Consider the following 24,403-nt stretch of genomic DNA (forward strand, 5'->3'; position numbering starts at 1 on the left):
GATGGGAGTCCCAGATTTTGTACTGACTTTCGCAAGGTAAATGCTGTAACTGTTCCTGATGCACATCCATTACCTCTAATTGATGACTGCATTGATGAGCAAACTTGACATGTTGAAAGGGTATTGGCAAGTTCCTTTAACCCCAAAATGACTACATTGAGAGAGGTTTTCAAACGTCTTTCTACTGCATCCCTAACACTCAATCTTGCCAAATGTGATTTTGGAAAAGGAACTGTTCTCTATCTTGGTCAGCAGGTTAGTCGAGGACAGGTTTGTCCTGCAGAGGCCAAGATCGCAGCCATTGCGACATTTTCTGCACCAACCACCAGGAGAGAGCTGCGCCGTTTCCTTGGGATGGCAGGGTATTATAGACGGTTCTGCAAAAATTTCTCCTCTGTAGCAGCTCCACTGACTGCTTTAACTAGTCCCGCAAAGCCCTTTGTGTGGTCTAGTGAGTGCCAACAGTCTTTTGAAAGTTTTAAGAGTATAATGTGTTGCACTCCGGTCCTGACTGCACCAGATTTCTCCTCGCCTTTCAAACTGGAAGTTGATGCCAATGCGGTTGGAGCTGGGGCAGTTCTTCTGTAAGAGGATGACCAGGGCATCGATCATCCTGTGAGTTACTTCTCTCGGAAGTTCAACAAACATCAACTTAGATATTCCACAATAGAGAAGGAAGCTCTAGCAATGTTGTTCGCCCTACAACATTTTGAGGTTTACCTTGGGTCAAGTGTTAAGCCTATTAAAGTTTTCACCAATCATAACCCACTTGTGTTCATCTCCAAGATGTATAACTACAACCAGCGTCTTATGCGTTGGTCTCTAATCATTCAAAACTACAATCAAGAAATCATTCATAAAAAGGGGTCTGAAAATGTTCTTGCGGATGCTTTGTCGCGTGCGCTGTAGAGTCAAACTATGTTTGAGCTTATATGGGTGGGGGTGTTATGTGTTGTGTTTTCTCCCCTCCTGCCCTTCTTTCTTTTTCTCTCCCTCAGTTCCCTAATTAGGTGTCAATCTGTTCACTGGTTCCACCTGTGGGGGCCGGTTGTGCTGCTCACCAACTGCAGGCTGGGGGTGCCACAGATAAGAGCAGCAAGGCTCAGGAGAAAAAAGGTTTGCTTTACCTTTATGTTGAGCTCATGGCATGTTCAGTCTGTGAGAGAGCAAAGGTCGCCCCACTCGGGCATGGTCCCTGTGGAGTCCTTCTCCTGGCTGGCTCACCAAATGCTGTAGTTTTCCCCCATTGATGAGCCGCTTCTTTGACTTTACCTAACGGCTGGCTCAGTAACTGTTCTCTATCTAACTTGTGGTGAGTGCCGCCCGAAGACGTCGTCCTGGATAAACAGCAGTCTGTCTTCTTGGCCGACGCTCATGGCAACTACTGAGCGCCGGACCCGGCATTTCCCGTCCCACTGAAACTGGATTGGGAACAGCACCTCGTAGGCTGGCGGATCTCTGTCGTTGACTTGCTGCTGCGACGATGACGACTTGTCTCCCCAGGTAGCCATGTCATGGCTTGGGCCGGCTTCAGCGCGGCCGCGCTGCATTGTTGGCTGGCCAGAAAAAAAACATATCGGCCTCCTCGGCCAGCTCCCGGCAATTGGTAATGGTGGTGTTGGCCAAAGCGGCCCACACCTGCAGCGGTAGCTGCCACAGAAACAGTTCAGTAAACAAAAAATCTGGCTTGTGTCTTCCTAGGAGAGCTAGCATTTTAAACATTATCTCCGGCGGCTTGTTGTCGCCGAGGCCATTCAGAGGGAGAAGCCGACGAGCCCGCTCAGAAGTCAGAAAGTCAGAAAATCTTTAACAGGTGATCTTTCAAAGCACCGTACTTGTCGAGGATGCTCACCACTCTGCCTGCTGTCGAACTGCCGAGGGCCGCTACGACATAATAGTGTTTCGTAGCATCCACGGTAAAGTCTCTGAGAGCGAACTGTGCTTCAGTTTCAGTAAACCAGACGGATGCTGGCGTCTCCCAAAACTCCGGCAGCTTGAGCTAAACTGCGTGCGCCATGATGTTCGTCTCTGGAGACGTCCAGTAGACTCAGGGTCACCAATGTAGGAGCGCCGGAATAAACAAACTTCTCTTTGTGGTTGCACACCACTGTCGCCGTTTATTTCAACTCCCAAAAACATGACATCCTGAAACACTGAATGTACTGAGTTACATTACACCACTGATGGAACAAGAGCACAAAGCTCTTCATAGATCTAGCCTCTTATTTTTACTGTCAAAGTTCAGCAGATTGATGCATTTTACTTTAAAAAGGTAGAAACTTTTATTCCACAGTCCAACAAAACCCTGTGTATCCTCGTATTGTGCACCGTTAAAGATTACAATAAGTCATGTGAGACAACTGTTGAAGAGATTCCTCATCATCATCATCATCATCATCACTCCACAGTTCTTGGTTCATCTTTAGCTGAAGTTCAGCGCTGTGTAAAGATACGGGTCCACCTCACAGAGAGCAGTGATCAGAACTGAGCAGGCTTCAGGTCCCTTTCTTCTCACCGTGTCCATCACGTCTCGTGCTTTATCTGCTCTGTCTTTTGTTCTGGCCGACTGCATTTCAGCGTCAGTGATCACTCCGTGCTCAAGAAGTTTATCCAGCAGGTGGTTCAGGACAGGATCAGACACTCTGATGATGAAGACCCTGAGACCCTGTCCTCTGCCGGGACCCTGTCCACTGCCGGGACCCTGTCCTCTGCCGGGACCCCGTCCAGAGTTGAGACATTTCTCTGATGAATTTCCACTCTTGGACCTGGAAGATAACCAAGAAAATATTCTTATGTGTTTTATAATCAACAAACAGACAATATTGTGAAGTTCAAAACAAATGAAGAGTCTGGTTTGGAATGCTACAGCAAGATATTTCTCATATTTCTGCTTTGTAAATAACGTCCTGTGTTCTCCTTTCAGAAAAAGGATAGACTGTGTGTATATATACATACAGTATATAATATGTATAAATTGTTCCCAGTAGTGTTACATGTAAGTAGTGGTGTAAAGGACCGGTGTAGATCCATAGAAATATACAATCAGGACATCAGCATTTATGCTTTCTGTTCTCTGATCTCTGGTAATGTTACATGTAAACAACAAATCCATGTTGAAATTGAAATGAGGAGAGCTAGTAACGTTAGCCGCACCGCTAACGGCTAAGGTACGGAGGTCCCATTCAGTTCCATTATGATGCGTTCAGGCTCTGTTCAGGTAATGATGATGTGTTCAAATGCAGTCTGTATTTCCTAATCATTTGAGTTGTGTGAAAGGATCAAATTGAAACATGTTGATGGTTTACTCTGACTTCAGAGCGGTTGAATAGATTTCTTTGGACGGTGGAGTCTTGTAGACCAGCTGCTATAACAAAACGAAACAAAAACCTATCTGCCAACATGGATCATCTATGATCGGTAATCTGCAGCAGATCAATGTGATCAGAGATCTCTAAAAGTTATATGTGCTCCCTGTTTTCTGTTGTGCCGATCAGATCCGTGACTCCGATCTGAACCGTGAGCTTTATGATCCGTTGCACCCGTACATGTAAGGCAATGCAAGTTTATTCATTTAGCTCATGTCAGCAAGAATTCAAAGCACTTCACATGAAACATCAAAAGCCCAAAATGCAAAAGAGACATTATAAAAAGACATTTAAATACATTAAAGAGCCAAAATAAAAACAAGCTAAAACAGCATAAAACGGGTATAAAATAGACTCATTAAAGTTACAGCACAGTGTTAATAAACAGGAAAGTCTTCAGCCTTCATTTGACAGAAGTGAGAGTTGCAGCTGTCCTGCATTTAGTTCCAGATATATGGAGCATAAAGACTGCAGCCTCAGTAAAGAATGATATGAGATGTGGAGCTCCCTGAATGTTCATGAGAGCCGCACACATCTGTTCTACTCTCGTCCATCACTGGGTGTCTGATAGTCTTTACCTTCCAGTAATACGTCACGCTCCCAGACTGGGTTCCTCTCTTCGTCCTGGACCGACAAAGTCACTGTCTCCGTGTTGGAGGTCTCACTCCTTCTTGATCTTCCTGATAAAAAGAGTCTCTAGATAATCAGATGCACAGAGGACTCATGTTGCTCATCAAGTGTGTGGCTTAGATCCACTCTGCTACTTTGTGGAGTTAAGAATAATGAGGTCACTTAAATGAATGTTTGGTTGAGCTGTAGCTGTCTGAGGATGGGAGTTCTCTGACACCACACTCTTCACTCTCTCTCCTCACTGTTTCTGTAGACGAGGAGATTTTGGGTTCTTGACATTGACACGATCCTAACGTTCATTCTTAACTCTGAACCCGCTGGCCGGATTGAAAAACATGTTTTTCTTTGAAGCACGCTTCCGTCAGAAGAAGCAGCCAAAACTAAACTTAAAATTGTGACATTTCATCCACAACATTTTATTCTACATGTTCTCCTTTTAAATCTCGTCCCAAATAAACCGATTACTGAAACCAGATTCTGAAGAGAAATCACCTGCTTCTGAACGAGACCAGAGAGACGGTGGTCGACTGCAGGAGGACGACAGCTCCACAGCCGCAGAGAGTTCTGGGAGAAGACGTGGACATGGTGGAGGAGGACATGGTCCTGTTCTGGGAGAGGACGTGGACATGGTGGAGGAGGACATGGTCCTGTTCTGGGAGAGGACGTGGACATGGTGGAGGAGGACATGGTCCTGTTCTGGGAGAGGACGTGGACATGGTGGAGGAGGACATGGTCCTGTTCTGGGAGAGGACGTGGACATGGTGGAGGAGGACATGGTCCTGTTCTGGGAGAGGACGTGGACATGGTGGAGGAGGACATGGTCCTGTTCTGGGAGAGGACGTGGACATGGTGGAGGAGGACAAGGTCCTGTTCTGGGAGAGGACGTGGACATGGTGGAGGAGGACAAGGTTGTGGGAGGTTCCATTGTTCCAGTTACTGTTGCTGTTGTTCACCAGCCAATCAGGAGCTGAAGCTGAGCAGGTGTGTGTGGACAGGTGGAGCTGGAACACAAACACGAGTTAGCTGCTGTGGACTGAAGGTGTCCTCTAGGTTCTGCTGTCACACTGCCCTCTAGTGGAACCACGCAGTCATTACATTGCAGAGGGTTTAACAGGACGACCAACCAAGGCCTCTTCACACGTCTCAACTTACAGAGAGAGTAGCAAACAACATGGTGCAAACAAGAGTGGATCAAAACAAGTGTTATGACTCAGTAACAACCGTTAAAGAGTATGAACTAAAACATAACTGTGATTAAAAACATGATACATATGTCAGAATAGCTTGTATGGTGGCACAGATCCTCAGTGTTGGGTGAACAGCTGGAGGATTCATGAAACAACGCTCTGCTGTCAGGAACACGACGGGAAACTTTATTCCTCCTTTCAACCGTAACAAAGGGAGTTCAGACCAGATCCGCTCCTCCGCTCCTACCTTTCACAATAAAAGCCTTCGACATATAATATATTCACAGGTGAGTATTTTTGTGTTGTTCGTGTTGTTTGTTTGTCACGGTCACATTAAAGTGAGTTAATTATGTGTTTGATATTTGACTTTGAGCTCATTCACTGTCTGGAGAGCAGCAGTCAGCTGGAACAAGCTGACAGACACAAGGTCGTTGTCATGGGATCACAGGAGGTGTTTGTTATACTCATGTATGAAACACGTCACACACATGTTCAAGGCTTGTTTACATGTTTTAATGGTTAAAGCTCCTCATGTCTTCATGGCTGCACCATTTCATCAGATATCATCCTCTCATCAACTTCTTAAAGAAGTGAAACTAACAACTGAGTCGACAGTTAAATACAATATTCTGACACTAGCTGCACACACACACACACACACACACACGACCTGTCACTCATCTCCACTGCAGAGAGCTTATCACTGATCAACAGGAGAGCAGATGTTACAGACGTTCCTGTCAGACGGTCCGGCCTCGGTTCCTCTGGACGTCACAGCTGGAACAGGAAGTCTGGAGGCTGAAACAGGAAGCAGAGTTCAACCCACAAACAGACGAATGATGAAGACCAGCAGTCAGCCGGTAGAAAGCTCTCACACACACGTCACCCTCTGAACCCCAAAGAGGTGCTAGGACTTCACTCTCTGTGGTCTGATGTTAACCTTCAAAATAAAAGTCCTGCTCCTCTGTGAAACAGAACCATGATGAGTAGAAGTAGAGAAGTAGAACATGTCTTTAGTGAGAACAACACAGTTATGATGACATCAATCATTAAACATGCATAGAATCTATAAATACAGAATGTTTCCAATATCCTCAAGTGTTGCCAATATTGGAAAAAATGGAGGCTCTGCATGTTTATATATAAATAATTAAACTATTTACATTTTTACATCCTCTACTTCCAGCCTCTCCTCTCCTCTCTCTCCTTTTTCTCTCCTCTCTCCTCTCCTCTCTCTCTCCTCTCCTCTCCTCTCCTCTGCTCTTATCTCCTCTCCTCTCTCCTCTCCTCTCTCTCCTCTCCTCTCTCCTCTCCTCTCTCTCCTCTTATCTCCTCTCCTCTCAAGTTCACAATTTAATGTTTTTACACAATCTGGTTAAGTGAACGTTTTATTAGAGGAGACATTTATAGTATAGTATATCGTTTTGATTAAATATCACATACTATTCTAGACGTGTCTCACCAGTAGTGGAGCTAGAAATCTAAAGTTTGTCCTGAAGGTGGCGCTAGAGGAAAGGTCACAGGACTCATCCTCTGTCCTTACTGGATCAAGTGAGTCCTTTAATAGTGAGAATCTGCTGATACCGAGTGTGACCTGATACTGGACCTGAAATGCTTTAAGTTTTACAAACCTAATCTAAAGACACTCGTCATTACTGCTCGCATGGTTAGATTGAGCTTCACTGCCAGAGCAGAGTCGAGGAAATAAAGTGTTAATATCATAAGTGTAAGAATTCAGGCCAAAAGACAGCAGTGAGCTTTAGTTCAAAACTTACAATTGTGTGACATTCACTGTGTGTAGATATCATGTTCTTATTTTCACATATATATTCACATATATACAGATACTGGAGAGGAGCAGAGGGGAAGTTGTAGTTGAGCTTTCATTTTTCACGAAGAAGCAGAAAGAACGACGATGACACGAAAGAGGACATTACGACATGTTGGTTTTATCAGCTTTGAACAGAAATGTTCCCGTCAGTGTCGTCATCCTCTGAGAGAAGCTTCCTGTTTCTTCCTTTACTCTGAAGACATTTGTGATTTAGATCTGCTGTTTCTTCAACCTCCACCTTTTCATAGCAGCCTTCCTCCATCAGAGGAGCTGACATTCAAGCAGGAACATTTGTTTTTAGATAAAGAGGTGAGAGAAACAATCTGCTCTCCATCAGCAAGTTCTAACAGGAAGTGATGAAAGTCAGTGAAGCTCCATAAAGATATGAAGATTAAATATTAAAGTACATTAATAATTTAACAGAAATTATGTTTGTCAGTGACTCACCTGTTTGTCTTTCAGTTCTCTGCTTTCTTGCAAACACACGTCCTATAAAGACAAATGTAAAAACGAGAGAGTGACGGTGTTACAACGTAGGGAACAAGAGAGTGACGGTGTTACAACGTAGGGAACGAGAGAGTGACGTGTTACAACGTAGGGAACGAGAGAGTGACGGTGTTACAACGTAGGGAACGAGAGAGTGACGTGTTACAACGTAGGGAACGAGAGAGCGACGGTGTTACAACGTAGGGAACGAGAGAGTGACGGTGTCACAACGTAGGGAACGAGAGAGTGACGTGTTACAATGTAGGGAACGAGAGAGTGACGTGTTACAACGTAGGGAACGAGAGAGCGACGGTGTCACAACGTAGGGAACGAGAGAGCGACGGTGTCACAACGTAGGGAACGAGAGAGCGACGGTGTCACAACGTAGGGAACGAGAGAGTGACGGTGTTACAACGTAGGGAACGAGAGAGCGACGGTGTCACAACGTAGGGAACGAAAGAGTGACGTGTTACAACGTAGGGAACGAGAGAGTGACGGTGTCACAACGTAGGGAACAAGAGAGTGACGGTGTCACAACGTAGGGAACGAGAGAGTGACGTGTTACAACGTAGGGAACGAGAGAGTGACTGTGTTACAACGTAGGGAACGAGAGAGTGACGGTGTTACAACATAGGGAGCGAGAGAGTGACAGTGTCACAACGTAGGGAACGAGAGAGTGACAGTGTCACAACGTAGGGAACGAGAGAGCGACGGTGTCACAACGTAGGGAACGAGAGAGTGACGTGTTACAACGTAGGGAACGAGAGAGTGACGTGTTACAACGTAGGGAACGAGAGAGTGACGTGTTACAACGTAGGGAACGAGAGAGTGACGGTGTTACAACGTAGGGAACGAGAGAGTGACGTGTTACAATGTAGGGAACGAGAGAGTGACGTGTTACAACGTAGGGAACGAGAGAGCGACGGTGTCACAACGTAGGGAACGAGAGAGTGACGGTGTCACAACGTAGGGAACGAGAGAGTGACGTGTTACAACGTAGGGAACGAGAGAGTGACGGTGTTACAACGTAGGGAACGAGAGAGTGACGTGTTACAACGTAGGGAACGAGAGAGTGACGGTGTCACAACGTAGGGAACGAGAGAGTGACGTGTTACAACGTAGGGAACGAGAGAGTGACGGTGTTACAACGTAGGGAACGAGAGAGTGACGTGTTACAACGTAGGGAACGAGAGAGTGACGTGTTACAACGTAGGGAACGAGAGAGTGACGGTGTTACAACGTAGGGAACGAGAGAGCGACGGTGTCACAACGTAGGGAACGAGAGAGTGACGTGTTACAACGTAGGGAATGAGAGAGCGACGGTGTTACAACGTAGGGAACGAGAGAGTGTGCTTGTCTCTTTAGGTGAAGTTACCTTCTGATGACGATGGATGCCACTATGATGATGAGCACAGTGTGCAGACTGAAGAGAACCAGTCGGATCAGCAGTGTGTCAACAACACTGCTGGTTCCTGTGAAACAGAAATAGGAAGTAAGCGGTTGGACTGCAGACAATAAACATCAAGAAGATAGTATTATTTTCTACAAGTCCTAGAATTATACTTTCGTTTCAACCTAGTGAACTAAACCAGTGACGTAGTATTAAATATTTAGAAAGACCACTTATGAAGGGTTTGAGAGGAAGGATCCAACAAACACAGAATTATTATTTCTTAGGATATAAACGCATGATGTTTACAAAGTCAATGAGTAATAGAGACGTCACCATATATAACTTTATCACCATTATTGTCAGAGGAATCACGGTTTTACTGTTTTCATGATTTTTAACCAGAATATTTCTAGAAGGTCTATTTTTATTATCATCAACTATATCCATTCATGTTATCATAGTTATCTAGAGTGGTTATTTGTATTAAAACACACATTCAAATGATTAGGAAATAAAAGATTGTATTTTTATTGATTAAAACTAATCTCTTCATTATTATTTTTAATGATATATAATAATGATCTTAGAGCTTGTGTTATGAAGTTAAACAGCTCATAATTCATCTCTAATATCTATTTTATATTAACGTGAAAACATCTCCTTCAAACTACTGGATTCATTCAAGTTTATCATCAAAACTACATTTTACAGATTACAAAATGAACAGGAAGTCATGTGACCCGCTGATTAATTAAAGTGTGAAAACTGTTTTACTGTCGTCGGCTTTTAAATATTGATCTGGAGATGTTTTCTAGGTGCTGGTCTAATAATGCTGATGTTACTCTCTGAACAAAGGAATCTGTGTTAAAATCAGACTAAATGTAATCTGTAAAATGTAGTTTTGATGATAAACTTGAATAAATCCAGTAGTTTGAAGGAGATGTTTTCACGTTAATATAAAATAGATATTAGAGATGAATTATGAGCTGTTTAACTTCATAACACGAGCTCTAAGCACATTATTATACATCATTAAAAATAATAATAAAGAGATTTGTTTTAATCAATAAAAATATAATCTTTTATTTCCTTATTTGAAATGTTTTTATTAAGAAGAAAACACTATAAATTATTAATATTATACATCATTAAAAAAACTACTAATGACAAGATTTATCTATCAATAAAAATACAATATTTAATTTCCTACTCATTTGAATCTGTGTTTTAATACAAATAACCACTCTAGATTACTATGATATAGTTGATGATGATAATAAAAATAGACCTTCTACAAATATTCTGGTTAATAATCATGAAAACAGTAAAACCGTGATTATTCCTCTGACAATAATGGTGATGATAAAGTTATGTATGGTGACGTCTCTATTACTCATTGACTTTGTAAACATTTCGTCGTCTATATTTTAGACTTTAATGCGTCGATCTGATGCACTTTGAGAGCAAAGTTGCCACAAACCTTCCTCTTCAGCCTCCACATTCAGGCTGTAAACCTGGGAGAGTTTGCCGACGTTGTTCTTCAAACCACAGGTGTAGTTCCCAGAATCCTCTGCTTTCAGAGGGCTGAGGTGGAGGGAGGGGCCAGTGTATGGGAGGGCGTGGCCATCTCTGAACCAGGTAACCTCCAGCTGGTGAAAGGTGCACTCTGTGGTGAAGGTCAGTGTGACGGCTTCACCTCTCTTAAACTCTCCGTCTCTGGAGCTTCTGATCTTCATTTGAGTCGCATCTGAATGATTGAAAGCAATTTTATTCATTAATTATTTTGTTTTTCTCACAATATAATAAAAAAGAACCGATAAGAGAATCAATAAGAGTACTAGTATGAATATGAACACGACCGTCCTGCTAAAAAGAGCCTGGCTAACTATTAATGATTATTAATATTATTGCCTTTATTATGTTTGAGAGCATTATCAGATGATGATCTTACCAACGACTGTGACTTTCACTCCTGGTTGGCCAGTGTAAAAGGATAACTTTTTTTCATCTTCCATTCTGAAGCGAAGAGTTGCATCGTCTTCCTCCTTTAAATCTGAGATCTGTAAAGAACAGTTTCCCTTCGTGTCTCCCAGGTAACGATAACGAGGGTTGTTGATGTGGTTGTATAATAGTTTGTTGTCGTACACAGACGGAGTGATTGTCTGACAAAGTGCATGATTCTGGCACCAAACGACTCTGTTGACCTCGACCAAAACCTCTCTTCCATCCTTAGTGACAGTCTTCACTGGTGTGAAGGTGCAGAGGAGGGTCACTGTGGATCCTTTAACACCACAAACTGGACCTGGATAGATCACATGTTGACTCACAGCACCTGGAGACACACAACACAGTGAGTTTAGGAATAAAACATCTTGATTTATTGCTTTGGTATGAGACCTTAATTAAAATAGACCTCATGTACTAAAACAGAAAGAGAGAATATAGAACATAGTTTGATGTTAAAAACTGAAACATAAACAAATAAAAACAAGAGAACACTGAGTAACATGTAAAGTCTTACCAGCCAGCAGTAACATGAAGCACCAGGACATCTTTGGCTCCATCCTAACTTATTTTAAAGGTGTCGACTCAACTGTTTCTGGTTCAAACGTCCGATCGGTCTGCAGCAGAGCTGAGAACGGACCGTGACTGTGTTTGGAGGATGTGAGCTAATGACCACAAAGAGTCTAAACTTTACCACTCTGTGTTCCTGTGAAACAGATCAGATCTGTCGACATCAACCAGGAAGATCCTCCCTGTTATCATTTTATATTATGCAGACTTATTGTCCAAAAATATTTTCTCCTTAGATAGCTAAAACAAAGATTAACCAAGTGGAAGCGGGTACATATATTTATTTTATTTACTTCCTCAAAAGGCGTTTTTAGTTAAAAGGCAAATTTCGTTCTTAAAAAAACCTTCAATTTGAATGTGTCCGCACCACAAAAACAAGGAACGATCTCAGTTCTCAGAAGGACGTTTAGAGGAACTTGTTTAGCTCCTATTTCACAGACAATACTTGCCCATCACAAGAGGAACCAGAGTGACGTAAGTGAGCCAATGTAGCACCACTAACCATTTTGAAGAAGTCCTTGCCGTGTGAAGAACAACACTAGACTTCTCGCCTACAGACAGAGTTGATGGTGGACATGAAACCCTCCCTGGTTCAATCATCAGAGCCAAAGATGAGCAGCTGTGTGAGAACATATCTGTTCACGTCACTTGCGTTGACTCGTGGAGAGGAATGGGGTGGGGGAGGTTACCTCCGTGTAAATACGAACGTTTCGTCAATCATGGGTCTGACATCGTGTGCTTAGAACAAAGACTTGGCTTTCACCATGTGCCTCCTTGAACAAAGGGAAAGACTTGGGCCTGCTTGTTCAGCCAAAAGCCTGATTTGAGTTTAAAACAACACCAACCTCTACCTACGTATGAAACCATAGAACTCTGCTTCACCCACAATTCTTTGCCATTCCACACGATTCAATTCACAAGTAAAGAGGCTTTTAAAAGAACCTCGGTCACAGTCTTACATTCGCTGGACTAATGTAAGACCGTTTTGTTTTGGGATCCTGAAGAAGAGAAGAGGACAACTTGCCTGCAGAAGGAAGAAAACGCATTCTTCAAAGAAAGAGAAGGACAAATTCTCTTTCCAATCAAGTCGACTGTGTGCCGGTTATAAGGAAGCAACATAACCTTTATTTCTGAGGAAAATGCTCTGTCAACACAGAGGTTGTACTGCAGCACGGCTGAAAGCGCCGCACCTGAGTTTAAGTAAAGACTGGAAGGACCATGTCGACCATTAAGAAGCCATCTCACAGTAGGAGGCTGACTTGGTGTCTGGGCTTAGTTAGGTCATTGTGTGTTTATTACCTTGTTTGTGTGTCACTTAAGTCACTGTATTGTTAAAAGGTGTTGTTGTGTATGCTCACAAACCGCCGAGTCCCGTTATAATGTGTGATTACTTTGTGCATGTGTATTGTGATAATAGCTGATATGTGGTCTGTGCTCAAACTCAAACCTTCAGTGTTCACTCTGAATGTGTAATAATACTTTGACTGTTGACATTGTGAGTGAATACTAATTATGAGACTTTGGTTATTAGTCCCTGTTCTCAGGGTGGTGCCCCGTTATTATTAATAATTGTTACTAAGTCTAATAATTAATAATTCTATTGATGCCAATAATTTAGTTTTTCATATTTACTGATAACCAAACATGCTCCTGATAGATCCCAACAGTGGACACCTGGTCCTCAGGTGAGACCTCTTCAGTGTGGACACCTGGTCTTCAGGTGAGACCTCTTCAGTGTGGACACCTGGTCCATCAGGTGAGACCTCTTCAGTGTGGACACCTGGTCCTCAGGTGAGACCTCTTCAGTGTGGACACCTGGTCCTCAGGTGAGACCTCTTCAGTGTGGACACCTGGTCCATCAGGTGAGACCTCTTCAGTGTGGACACCTGGTCCATCAGGTGAGACCTCTTCAGTGTGCTGGAATAAGAACAACAGACGTCACACTGAACACCGACCTCCTTTCTTCCTGTGTTTCAGAGATCCTCTCATCCAATCAGAAGGCTTCACGGCCCGCCGGTTGCCTCCCTGAGTGGCGTTCAAGGGCCCTCCGGTTCCGCCGAGTGGGACAGGCGAGGAGGAAGGTGTGTCGGTCGTCCTCACGCTGACTCAGCAGGTCTGAGGGTTTATAAGGAGGCAGCGACAGTCAGTCCGTCACCACAGAGACGATGGACCGGCTGCTCCACATCGCATTCATCCTGGTCTGCTGCCTCGAGCTGCTGCAGGGCAAAGCTTCAGGTAAACACACCTGTCTGTCTGTCTACCTGTCCACCTGTCTGTCTGCCTCTGTCCATGTATCTCTCTCTCTCTCTTTCTACCTGTCTGTCTTTCTTACCTGTCTCTCTCTCTCTACCCGTCTCTCTCTCTCTGTGTCTACCTGTCTGTCTCTCTACAGATGTGTCTCCCTGCCAGCAGCAGTTGGTCCTGCGGTGTTCTCTCTTTCTACCTGTCTGTCTTTCTTACCCGTCTCTCTCTCTTTGTGTCTACCTGTCTGTCTGTCTGTCTGGGTGACCATGGATAAGTGGAGAGCAGGGCCGCCTTTCAATCAGAGGGTCGGCAGTTCGATCCCCGGCTCCTGCTCTACTAGTCTCATGTCAATGTGTCCTTGAGCAAGACACTTAACCCCAAAATGTCTCCCGTAGCTGCGTCTACGGTGTGTAGATAGATACTGAATTGTAAGTCGCTTTGGATAAAAGCATCTGTTAAATGACTGTAATGTAACGTAATGTAATGTCTGTCTCCCACTGTTGTTAACATCACAGCCATATGTTTTTCTATTTTCTGATGTCCTGAATTGAAGTCTGGCATTACTCTCTAGTCTAGAGTCTATAGAACGGTGGTTAGAGTGGTGATATGTTAAGATATTGTTGTCTGGTCTCTGTAGTTTTTGTGTTCAACGCACAGAGCTGCTGGTAAACAGGAAATATATATATATATATATATATATATATATATATATATATATATATATATATATATATATATACACATGTCCAAAGAATGATCCTAGAGCCTGAAATATATCAACATATCACATGTTTTACTCTCAACATTTTACATGAAACACATTCTGAATAATAATGTGGAATATTAATGTGCATGTTAATGTAGTCATTGCTGTAAACACAACAAAAACAACAGTTTGTAGTGAAGCTGAGAAACATCCACACAGTCTCTCTGGTCCGTGACATAAACCAGCTGATGATGTTATTATTCATAATTTATTTGTTGTTGTTGTCAGAGTACCAGCTGGAGTCAGAGACGCTGAGCCGATGTGAGTTGCTAAGGGGCGTGGCTTCTGCCAAGCAACAAGGTGACGTCCCTCACTGCGCACACGATGGCCGGTTCAGGTAAATAAACCTGCAGCCTGTGTTTCTATATCTGTGATGAATAATACATATATTTATAATAAAACATGTTGATTTAAACCTTTTTGATTGGCCTCATGTAATAGAAATCAAACTGTGTGTGTGTGTGTGTGTGTGTGCGTGTGTGTGTGTGTGTGTGTGTGTGTGTGTGTGTGTGTGTAGGACTGTACAGTGCAGTGGGCGGAGTCACGAGTGTTGGTGTGTTGATGCTGAAGGTCAGGAGGTCGTCGGGACTCGAACCAACGACTCTGCTCCTCACTGTGAGAAACTCTTTAATGATCATATATATATAATATATTCTATATATATTCTATATATTCTATATATATAAAATATATTATATATATATATATATATATATATATATATAATATATATATATATATATATATATATAATATATATATATATATATATATAAAAATTGATCTATATAAAAATAATAAAATACAAATATTTCTCTACCCGTCTGTCTCTCTCTCTCTGTGTCTACCTGTCTGTCTCTCTTTGTGTCTACCTGTCTGTCTCTCTCTCTGTGTCTACCTGTCTGTCTCTCTTTGTGTCTACCTGTCTGTCTTTCTCTCTCTGTGTCTACTCGTCTGTCTCTCTCTCTCTGCGTCTACCTGTCTGTCTCTTTTTGTGTCTACCTGTCTGTCTTTCTCTCTCTGTGTCTACCCGTCTGTCTCACTCTCTGTGTCTGCCCGTCTCTCTCTGTGTTTACCTGTTTGTCTCTCTTTGTGTCTACCTGTCTGTCTCTTTCTCTCTGTGTCTACCCGTCTGTCTCTCTCTCTCTGTGTCTACCCGTCTGTCTCTCTCTCTCTGTGTCTACCCGTCTGTCTCTCTCTTTGTGTCTACTCGTCTGTCTCTCTCTTTGTGTCTACCCGTCTGTCTCTCTCTTTGTGTCTGCCCGTCTCTCTCTGTGTTTACCTGTCTGTCTCTCTTTGTGTCTACCTGTCTGTCTCTCTCTCTCTGTGTCTACCTGTCTGTCTCTCTCTCTGTGTCTCCCCGTCTGTCTCTCTCTCTCTGTGTCTACCTGTCTGTCTCTCTTTGTGTCTACCTGTCTGTCTTTCTCTCTCTGTGTCTACCCGTCTGTCTCTCTCTGTGTCTGCCCGTCTCTCTCTGTGTTTACCTGTTTGTCTCTCTTTGTGTCTACCTGTCTGTCTCTTTCTCTCTGTGTCTACCCGTCTGTCTCTCTCTCTCTGTGTCTACCCGTCTGTCTCTCTCTTTGTGTCTACTCGTCTGTCTCTCTCTTTGTGTCTACCCGTCTGTCTCTCTCTTTGTGTCTGCCCGTCTCTCTCTGTGTCTACCTGTCTGTCTCTCTCTGTGTCTACCTGTCTGTCTCTCTCTCTCTGTGTCTACCTGTCTGTCTCTCTCTCTGTGTCTCCCCGTCTGTCTCTCTCTCTCTGTGTCTACCTGTCTGTCTCTCAGGTGCGTCTCCCTGCCAGCAGCAGTCGGTCCTCCAGTGTTCTCCTTCAGGCCGGTTTGAGTCGGTTCAGTGTGAGTCCAGTAGGGGGCAGTGTTGGTGTGTGGATCAGGACGGCATGGAGCTCTACGGGACCAGACAGACCGGCACACCTCAACGCTGTCCGTACAAATACTGCTGATACTACAGATAATACTACTGATGATGTATATATTTGTATAACTATGGTGATACTACTACTGACGTTATTATTGCTACTGAAACTACACAACTCGTACTTCTGATTCTGAGTTAACTGAACGGTATTTGAGGGTTTGTATTCATAATGCGTCCGACTGACTGACCTGTTTACCTGTTTACCTGTTTACCTGCAGGTCCTGGTCCCTGTGAGGTGAGGTCGAGGCGTCTCCTGCACGGCTCCAGGTCTCACTCTCCTCCTCAGTGCGCCGCAGACGGCGGCTTCCTGCCCGTTCAGTGTAAATTCATCAACACGACCGACAGAGCGGAGCTGGACCTGCTGCACACCTTCAACAGGTAGCTCACCTGTCTGTCTGTCTGCACACCTTCAACAGGTAGCTCACCTGTCTGTCTGTCTGTCTGTCTGCACACCTTCAACAGGTAGCTCACCTGTCTGTCTGTCTGTCTGTCTGCACACCTTCAACAGGTAGCTCACCTGTCTGTCTGTCTGTCTGTCGGTCTGTCTGCACACCTTCAACAGGTAGCTCACCTGTCTGTCTGTCTGTCTGCACACCTTCAACAGGTAGCTCACCTGTCTGTCTGTCTGTCTGTACACCTTCAACAGGTAACTCACCTGTCTGTCTGTCTGTCTGTCTGCACACCTTCAACAGGTAGCTCACCTGTCTGTCTGTCTGTCTGTCTGTCTGTCTGTACACCTTCAACAGGTAGCTCACCTGTCTGTCTGTCTGTCTGTCTGCACACCTTCAACAGGTAGCTCACCTGCCTGTCTGTCTGCACACCTTCAACAGGTAGCTCACCTGTCTGTCTGTCTGCACACCTTCAACAGGTAGCTCACCTGCCTGTCTGTCTGCACACCTTCAACAGGTAGCTCACCTGTCTGTCTGTCTGTCTGTCTGCACACCTTCAACAGGTAGCTCACCTGCCTGTCTCTCTGCACACCTTCAACAGGTAGCTCACCTGTCTGTCTGTCTGTCTGCACACCTTCAACAGGTAGCTCACCTGTCTGTCTGTCTATACACTATGTCTGTCTGCACACCTGTCTGTTTCTCTTGTGTATTTCAGTGTGTGTGTGTGTGTGTGTGTGTGTGTGTGTGTGTGTGTGTGTGTGTGTGTGTGTGTGTGTGTGTGTTTTGTTTTCAGGTTCCCAGAAGCCTTTGAGACGTTCGGTAGTTTCAGGAAGTTTTTCCCAACAATTTCCTCGTTCTGCTTCTGTTCAGACAGCAGAGGCAGAGAGCAGGACAACACAGGTTCACACACACACACACACACACCCACACACACACACACACACACACACTGATGATGATGATGATGGTGATGGTGAGGGTGTGAACTTCCTGTCCAGGTGTGGAGCTCCTCCTGTCTGAGGTGTACGACTCTGCGTTCTCTGGTCTCCGGTCCGGTCGCTCCTTCTCTCAGACCAACATCTACAGAGTCCTGCAGAGGAGGATGCTGGGAGTTCGCCTCGCCCTCACCGGACACTTCAGATGTAAGCTACAATCATTTAAACCGGTTTAAACCGGTTTAAACTTGTCATGACCACATAGATAGACCGTCTGACATACTTTGAGCAAATTTAAACCACTTTATACCAGTAAACTACAATAATCAGGTTCCTACACAGTAACTCGTCATACTGGTTTGAACTACTTTTGGTAGATGTGAACTGGATCAATCTGGTTTAAACTGCCCTTTTGATTTTTTAAATGTCCAACTTAAAGAAAGTTCAGAGAAGCATCTGGACTAGTTACCACTGGTTTAGGTTTAGTTATTTAGTTGTTTTGAAAATAATTTTGGACTGAATGTAACTGGTTTAAGCTACTGGTGCTATTTAGTTGTGTTATCTGGATTAGTTAAACTAGTTTAGACCAGTTCAAACTAGTCATGAGCACCCTCAACTGTTTTTGTTTTTTTAACACTGGTTTGAATTAGTTTGAGCGGATGTGAACTGGTTCAAACCGGTTTAAACATCCTTAAAGTATTAAACTGACCATCAACAGGTTTAAACAGGACGTAACAATCTGTACAGCTTTGAACCAGTTAAACAGTAAAGAAAAGCCAGTATAGACCAGTAAACGACAGTGATAATAAAATAACATTCTGTACTTTAAACACTGGTTTAAAGACGTAAACTGGTTTAAACTGTCCTTCAGAAGTAACATCTGAACCAGTAAACACTGGTCTAAACTGTCCTTCAGAGGTAACATCTGCACCAGTAAGCACTGGTCTAAACTGTCCTTCAGAGGTAACATCTGAACCAGTAAACACTGGTCTAAACTGTCCTTCAGAAGTAACATCTGAACCAGTAAACACTGGTCTAATCTGTCCTTCAGAAGTAACATCTGAACCAGTAAACACTGGTCTAAACTGTCCTTCAGAAGTAACATCTGCACCAGTAAACACTGGTCTAATCTGTCCTTCAGAAGTAACATCTGAACCAGTAAACACTGGTCTAATCTGTCCTTCAGAGGTAACATCTGAACCAGTAAACACTGGTCTAAACTGTCCTTCAGAAGTAACATCTGCACCAGTAAACACTGGTCTAATCTGTCCTTCAGAAGTAACATCTGCACCAGTAAACACTGGTCTAAACTGTCCTTCAGAGGTAACATATGAACCAGTAAACACTGGTCTAAACTGTCCTTCAGAAGTAACATCTGCACCAGTAAACACTGGTCTAATCTGTCCTTCAGAAGTAACATCTGCACCAGTAAACACTGGTCTAAACTGTCCTTCAGAAGTAACATCTGAACCAGTAAACACTGGTCTAAACTGTCCTTCAGAGGTAACATCTGAACCAGTAAACACTGGTCTAATCTGTCCTTCAGAAGTAACATCTGAACCAGTAAACACTGGTCTAATCTGTCCTTCAGAGGTAACATCTGCACCAGTAAACACTGGTCTAAATTGTCCTTCAGAAGTAACATCTGAACCAGTAAACACTGGTCTAAACTGTCCTTCAGAGGTAACATCTGCACCAGTAAACACTGGTCTAAACTGTCCTTCAGAAGTAACATCTGAACCAGTAAACACTGGTCTAAACTGGTTCTTCTCTCTCTCAGGTCCCTCTTCCTGTGAGGAGGAGCGGCGGGCAGCGGTGGAGACGTCCAGTGTTCACGTCCCGTCCTGTGAGACCGGAGGAGCCTTCAGCTCCAGACAGTGTCAGCAGGGGGGGCAGTGCTGGTGCGTGGACCCCACGGGGAGAGAGCTTCCTGGGACTCGACAGCTGGGAGACTCCCTGGTCTGCAGTGAGTATCGTGGATCAGTCTGTGGACAGGGAACATAGTTTATTAAGAGTCGTGGCGCAACAACATAATTCATCTCTAATATCTATTTTATATTCATGTGAAAACATCTCCTTCAAACTACTGGATTCATTCAAGTTTATCACCAGAACATTTTACAGATTACATGTGAACACATCACAATAACTTTATAATGTACCTTCAGCCAGTACTCATGTTCACTGAGCAGAGCCTGAAAGCATCATGATTACACTCTGATGGTTAACATTGTGGATATCCTCTTCCTCCTCCTCCAGGCTCAGGTCTTGCTGACTGTCTCTCTCAGCGCCGTCTGGCTCTCTCGCGGCTCTTCTCCGGCCCCGTTGATCCTCCTTTCCGGGCCTCTTCCATCAGATCCCCGGCCTCCTGTCTCTCCCTCCTCCGGCCTCTCAGGGAGTTCTTGCCGGCGGAGGCGGACCCGACATCCTTCCTGTCTCACCTGGTCGAAGTCCTCCACGGTCTCTTTCCCTCGGTGGGCGGGGCTCTGCGGGCTCTGGCTCGCTCCTCCCCCCGTCGCCTCCAGGAGAACCTGTTTGGAGGGAAGTTCCTGAAGAACGCCGCCTCCTTTAACTTCAGCGGAGCGGTGGGAGCTCGAGGAGCCCTCGGTCCGGACCGGCTCGCCTCTCAGAGTGTCTCCATCGGTCTCCAGAAGAACCGGGACCTGGTCCAGTCTATCAGCAGAGCTCTGGAGGACCCGGCCTTCCTCTCTGCCCTCCAACACACACTAAGGAGCAGCAGCAGCTCACATTCATCCTCACTGCAACAGGTCAGTGACAAACATTCATCATCAACACATAAAGAAACACTTCATCCTTCAGTTTATCACAAACATTCATCATCAACACATAAAGAAACACTTCATCCTTCAGTTTATCACAAACATTCACCATCAACACATAAAGAAACACTTCATCCTTCAGTTTATCACAAACATTCATCATCAACACATAAAGGAACACTTCATCCTTCAGTTTATCACAAACATTCATCATCAACACATAAAGGAACACTTCATCCTTCAGTTTATTACAAACATTCAACATCAACACATAAAGAAACACTTCATCCTTCAGTTTATCACAAACATTCATCAACACATAAAGAAATACTTCATCCTTCAGTTTATCACAAACATTCAACATCAACACATAAAGAAACACTTCATCCTTCAGTTTATCACAAACATTCATCAACACATAAATAAACACTTCATCCTTCAGTTTATCACAAACATTCATCAACACATAAAGAAACACTTCATCCTTCAGTTTATCACAAACATTCAACATCAACACATAAAGGAACACTTCATCCTTCAGTTTATCACAAACATTCATCATCAACACATAAAGAAACACTTCATCCTTCAGTTTATCACAAACATTCATCATCAACACATAAAGAAACACTTCATCCTTCAGTTTATCACAAACATTCAACACATAAAGGAACACTTCATCCTTCAGTAGCTGCTTCTCATCGTGGATGAAACTGAACTTCTTCCAGGTTCTGACTCCTCTGCTGCATTCCTGCTCCGAGGACGAGGACTCGGCGGCCATCTTTGTCGCCAGCTGCACGTCCAGCGGTGGTTTCCAGGAGGTCCAATGTCGGGACGAAGAGTGCTGGTGTGTGGACCCTCTGGGTCGGGAGGTCGCTGGGTCGCGTACCGCCAACGGCGGTGGTCAACCTCGATGTCCGTCCCGCTGCGAGAGAGAGCGAGCGACGGCGCTGAAGGTCAGAGGAAACATGGCGGCCGGCGCCGAGATCCTCGTCCCGGCGTGTTCAGAGGACGGAGACTTCCTGCCGCTGCAGTGTGTCGGATCACGATGCTTCTGCGTGGACGCTGACGGGAGAACGATGATGACCGCCGGGTCAACGGGCGACGCTGTTACCTGTAAGATCACCCTGAGGGAGGAGCTTATCTAGACACAGTCTGACAAAGTTTAGGAAACAAAAGAGGAAGAGATGCAGGGAACAGATCTATTGATCGATTCAAGGGAAGTTCAGCTTTAGGGTGTGTTTCAATATAAATATTTAATAAAATCCACTGAAGTGTCAATGAAGGGGTCTCAGAGTATTTCTCCCACTTATCTGCCTCAGACTACCAGTTTAAAGTCTCGAGGGTTCATCCTCTGAGGAGCCAGAATGAGACCTTTAAAAACGACTCTGTTGTGTTTCAGGTCCAAAGAGAACAACACAGAAGCTTCGGTCCTCTGCAGGTCAGATACAAACTAACTAATCCAACATGTTTCTGATTTAGATGAAGGAGAAAACACACTTTTAGACTTCCTGACTTTTGTTGCATCCAAAGAAGTTTCTGCTGAATCATCAATCTTTCGACAATATGAAAAACAGCACTCGTTAGAGCAGGATGCTAACCTGTTAGCGACACTAACCAGAGTCCCATGCTAACAGGTCGCTGCTCTCAGGCGTTTGATGAGGTCACGGCGTTCAGACAGGAAGTGAAGAGCGTCGTCCGTCTCTCTAACTCCTCCCACCTCCCTCTGGGATACGGATTCCTATTGGCCGAAGGTCTGCGTCTGTCCCCGGAGGAGCTGCTGATCGGCCAATCGGAGGAGGAGCTGCGGATCTCCGACGGGCTGCTGGGCCGCTCCAGAGCTGCCCTGCGATTGGCTGCTTTCTCCAGTGAGTCACAGTTTGACGTAGATTGTGAACTTTCTTTTTCTTTAAAGGAACAGTGACAGATTTAGTGACCTCTAGTGGTGAAGTTTCAGGTTGCAACCAACACTCTGTTTTTCTACATGACTAAATGTTTTTAAAAACAAATAAATAAACTGAATTAGAAGTTATTTATAATCTAGATGTTCTTTCTAGATGACAAAGTCACATAATATATGAAGTCATTAATATCTCACTGGAAACAAATGTGTGAAAACAAAGTGATAATAAATGACAGTAAAACATTAAAAAGTACTAAAGTATTATAAACAACAGTAACGTCGGAGCTTATCAATACTACCATCTTTAGCTATTCAGCACCGGGGCCCGTTTAATACCGGGTTCCTGAACGCATCACTACACACACACACAAGATAACTTAAAGTCTCTCTAGAGCCGGTGTTCAGGTTGTCCCTTCTGGGCTGCTGTAGAAACATAGCGGTCCAACATGGAGGAGCTGCCCCCATGTAGATATAAATGTCTTCTTCTGAATTAACAAAAGCACTAGGACTCTTAGTTTCAGGTGATTATACAACATAGTTATGAATATTATATTCATGAACAGGCTGTAAATGTGACACACTGTCCCTTTAAATCATGTTTAGTTTCACTACAGATTGTTACTTTGTATTCCTGCGGATCATTTTCAGTTATTAGCTTAAGATTGACTCTTCCACTTTTGGATTGTTACAGAATAAAATCTCTCTTATGATATTTACACGTTATTGTTGCTGAGTCCCTGAAGGTCTCACCAGTGTTGTTGTTGTTGTTGTTGTTTCTCAGCTGTCCAGATGTTCCTGCCTCCTCAGCGTCGTTCATACCAGCCTTTCACTCCACAGTGTGACGCTGACGGAGACTGGAGACACACACAGTGTTACCACAACACAGGTACCACACACACACACACACACACACACTCACACACACACACACAGTGTTACCACAACACAGGTACCACACACACACACACTCACACACACACACACACACACACACACAGTGTTACCACAACACAGGTACCACACACACACACACACACACACACTCACACACACACACACAGTGTTACCACAACACAGGTACCACACACACACACACTCACACACACACACACACACACACACACACACACAGTGTTACCACAACACAGGTACCACACACACACACACACACACACACACACACACACACACACACACACACACACACACACACAGTGTTACCACAACACAGGTACCACACACACACACACACACACACACACACACACACACACACACACAGTGTTACCACAACACAGGTACCACACACACACACACACACACACACACACACACACACACACACACACACAGTGTTACCACAACACAGGTACCACACACACACACACACACACACACACACACACACACACACACACACACAGTGTTACCACAACACAGGTACCACACACACACACACACACACACACACACACACACAGTGTTACCACAACACAGGTACCACACACACACACACTCACACACACACACACACACACACACACAGTGTTACCACAACACAGGTACCACACACACACACACACACACACACTCACACACACACACACACAGTGTTACCACAACACAGGTACCACACACACACACACTCACACACACACACACACACACACACACACACACAGTGTTACCACAACACAGGTACCACACACACACACACACACACACACACACACACACACACACACACACACACACACACACAGTGTTACCACAACACAGGTACCACACACACACACACACACACACACACACACACACACACACACACAGTGTTACCACAACACAGGTACCACACACACACACACACACACACACACACACACACACACACACAGTGTTACCACAACACAGGTACCACACACACACACACACACACACACACACACACACACACACACACAGTGTTACCACAACACAGGTACCACA

The 24,403-nt window shown here is 44.3% G+C and overlaps 3 protein-coding genes across 5 annotated transcripts in view; 1 reads left to right on the forward strand and 2 right to left on the reverse strand.

The window, feature by feature from the left end:
- Positions 1 to 1,983: 1,983 nt before the first annotated feature.
- LOC137887139 (uncharacterized) lies at positions 1,984 to 5,574 on the reverse strand. 3 transcript variants are annotated; one of them, XR_011105027.1, is made up of 3 exons: positions 4,488 to 4,575; positions 3,944 to 4,045; positions 2,678 to 2,765 (listed from the first exon to the last, which is right to left on the reverse strand). XR_011105027.1 is itself a non-coding variant. In XM_068729942.1 (2 exons), the coding sequence occupies exons 1-2, from the start codon at positions 4,841 to 4,843 to the stop codon at positions 2,423 to 2,425; spliced, it is 699 nt and encodes a 232-aa protein (XP_068586043.1). In that variant the 5' UTR covers positions 4,844 to 5,574; the 3' UTR covers positions 1,984 to 2,422. The 3 variants fall into 3 exon arrangements, 1 of the variants encoding a protein (XP_068586043.1); XR_011105026.1 differs by having other exon boundaries at positions 3,944 to 4,061; positions 4,488 to 4,554; XM_068729942.1 differs by lacking the exon at positions 3,944 to 4,045 and having other exon boundaries at positions 1,984 to 2,765; positions 4,488 to 5,574.
- Positions 5,575 to 5,673: 99 nt separating this feature from the next.
- Positions 5,674 to 11,771, reverse strand: LOC137887138 (uncharacterized). Its single transcript, XM_068729941.1, has 6 exons — positions 11,414 to 11,771; positions 10,844 to 11,224; positions 10,373 to 10,639; positions 8,875 to 8,971; positions 7,461 to 7,502; positions 5,674 to 5,980 (listed from the first exon to the last, which is right to left on the reverse strand). The coding sequence occupies exons 1-5, from the start codon at positions 11,454 to 11,456 to the stop codon at positions 7,472 to 7,474; spliced, it is 819 nt and encodes a 272-aa protein (XP_068586042.1). The 5' UTR covers positions 11,457 to 11,771; the 3' UTR covers positions 5,674 to 5,980; positions 7,461 to 7,471.
- Positions 11,772 to 13,631: 1,860 nt separating this feature from the next.
- Positions 13,632 to 24,403, forward strand: part of tg (thyroglobulin) — a 32,889-nt gene continuing 22,117 nt past the window's right edge. Inside the window, exons 1-13 of the mRNA XM_068729991.1 lie at positions 13,632 to 13,701; positions 14,705 to 14,813; positions 14,994 to 15,091; positions 16,260 to 16,415; positions 16,629 to 16,788; positions 17,593 to 17,699; positions 17,798 to 17,941; positions 19,515 to 19,700; positions 19,994 to 20,502; positions 21,243 to 21,630; positions 21,917 to 21,955; positions 22,152 to 22,382; positions 23,199 to 23,303. Coding sequence (XP_068586092.1) covers positions 13,632 to 13,701; positions 14,705 to 14,813; positions 14,994 to 15,091; positions 16,260 to 16,415; positions 16,629 to 16,788; positions 17,593 to 17,699; positions 17,798 to 17,941; positions 19,515 to 19,700; positions 19,994 to 20,502; positions 21,243 to 21,630; positions 21,917 to 21,955; positions 22,152 to 22,382; positions 23,199 to 23,303 — 2,302 coding nt within the window. The remainder of the gene's footprint in view (positions 13,702 to 14,704; positions 14,814 to 14,993; positions 15,092 to 16,259; positions 16,416 to 16,628; positions 16,789 to 17,592; positions 17,700 to 17,797; positions 17,942 to 19,514; positions 19,701 to 19,993; positions 20,503 to 21,242; positions 21,631 to 21,916; positions 21,956 to 22,151; positions 22,383 to 23,198; positions 23,304 to 24,403) is intronic.

The sequence above is a fragment of the Cebidichthys violaceus genome, unplaced genomic scaffold (assembly GCF_023349555.1).
Source record: "Cebidichthys violaceus isolate CVI_PGR_0920_01 unplaced genomic scaffold, fCebVio1.0.p SCAF_48, whole genome shotgun sequence".
Lineage (NCBI taxonomy): Eukaryota > Metazoa > Chordata > Actinopteri > Perciformes > Stichaeidae > Cebidichthys > Cebidichthys violaceus.

Excerpts from the sequence above, each read along its gene's own strand:
- LOC137887139 (XM_068729942.1), bottom strand. The coding sequence starts at position 4,843 with ATGTCCACGTCCTCTCCCAGAACAGGACCATGTCCTCCTCCACCATGT. Across the intron at positions 2,766-4,487 it reads CTGGTCTCGTTCAGAAGCAG|GTCCAAGAGTGGAAATTCAT; the intron begins GTGATTTCTCTT and ends GTTATCTTCCAG.
- LOC137887138 (XM_068729941.1), bottom strand. The coding sequence starts at position 11,456 with ATGGAGCCAAAGATGTCCTGGTGCTTCATGTTACTGCTGGCTG. Across the intron at positions 11,225-11,413 it reads CTTCATGTTACTGCTGGCTG|GTGCTGTGAGTCAACATGTG; the intron begins GTAAGACTTTAC and ends GTGTGTCTCCAG. Across the intron at positions 7,503-8,874 it reads GCATCCATCGTCATCAGAAG|GACGTGTGTTTGCAAGAAAG; the intron begins GTAACTTCACCT and ends TTGTCTTTATAG.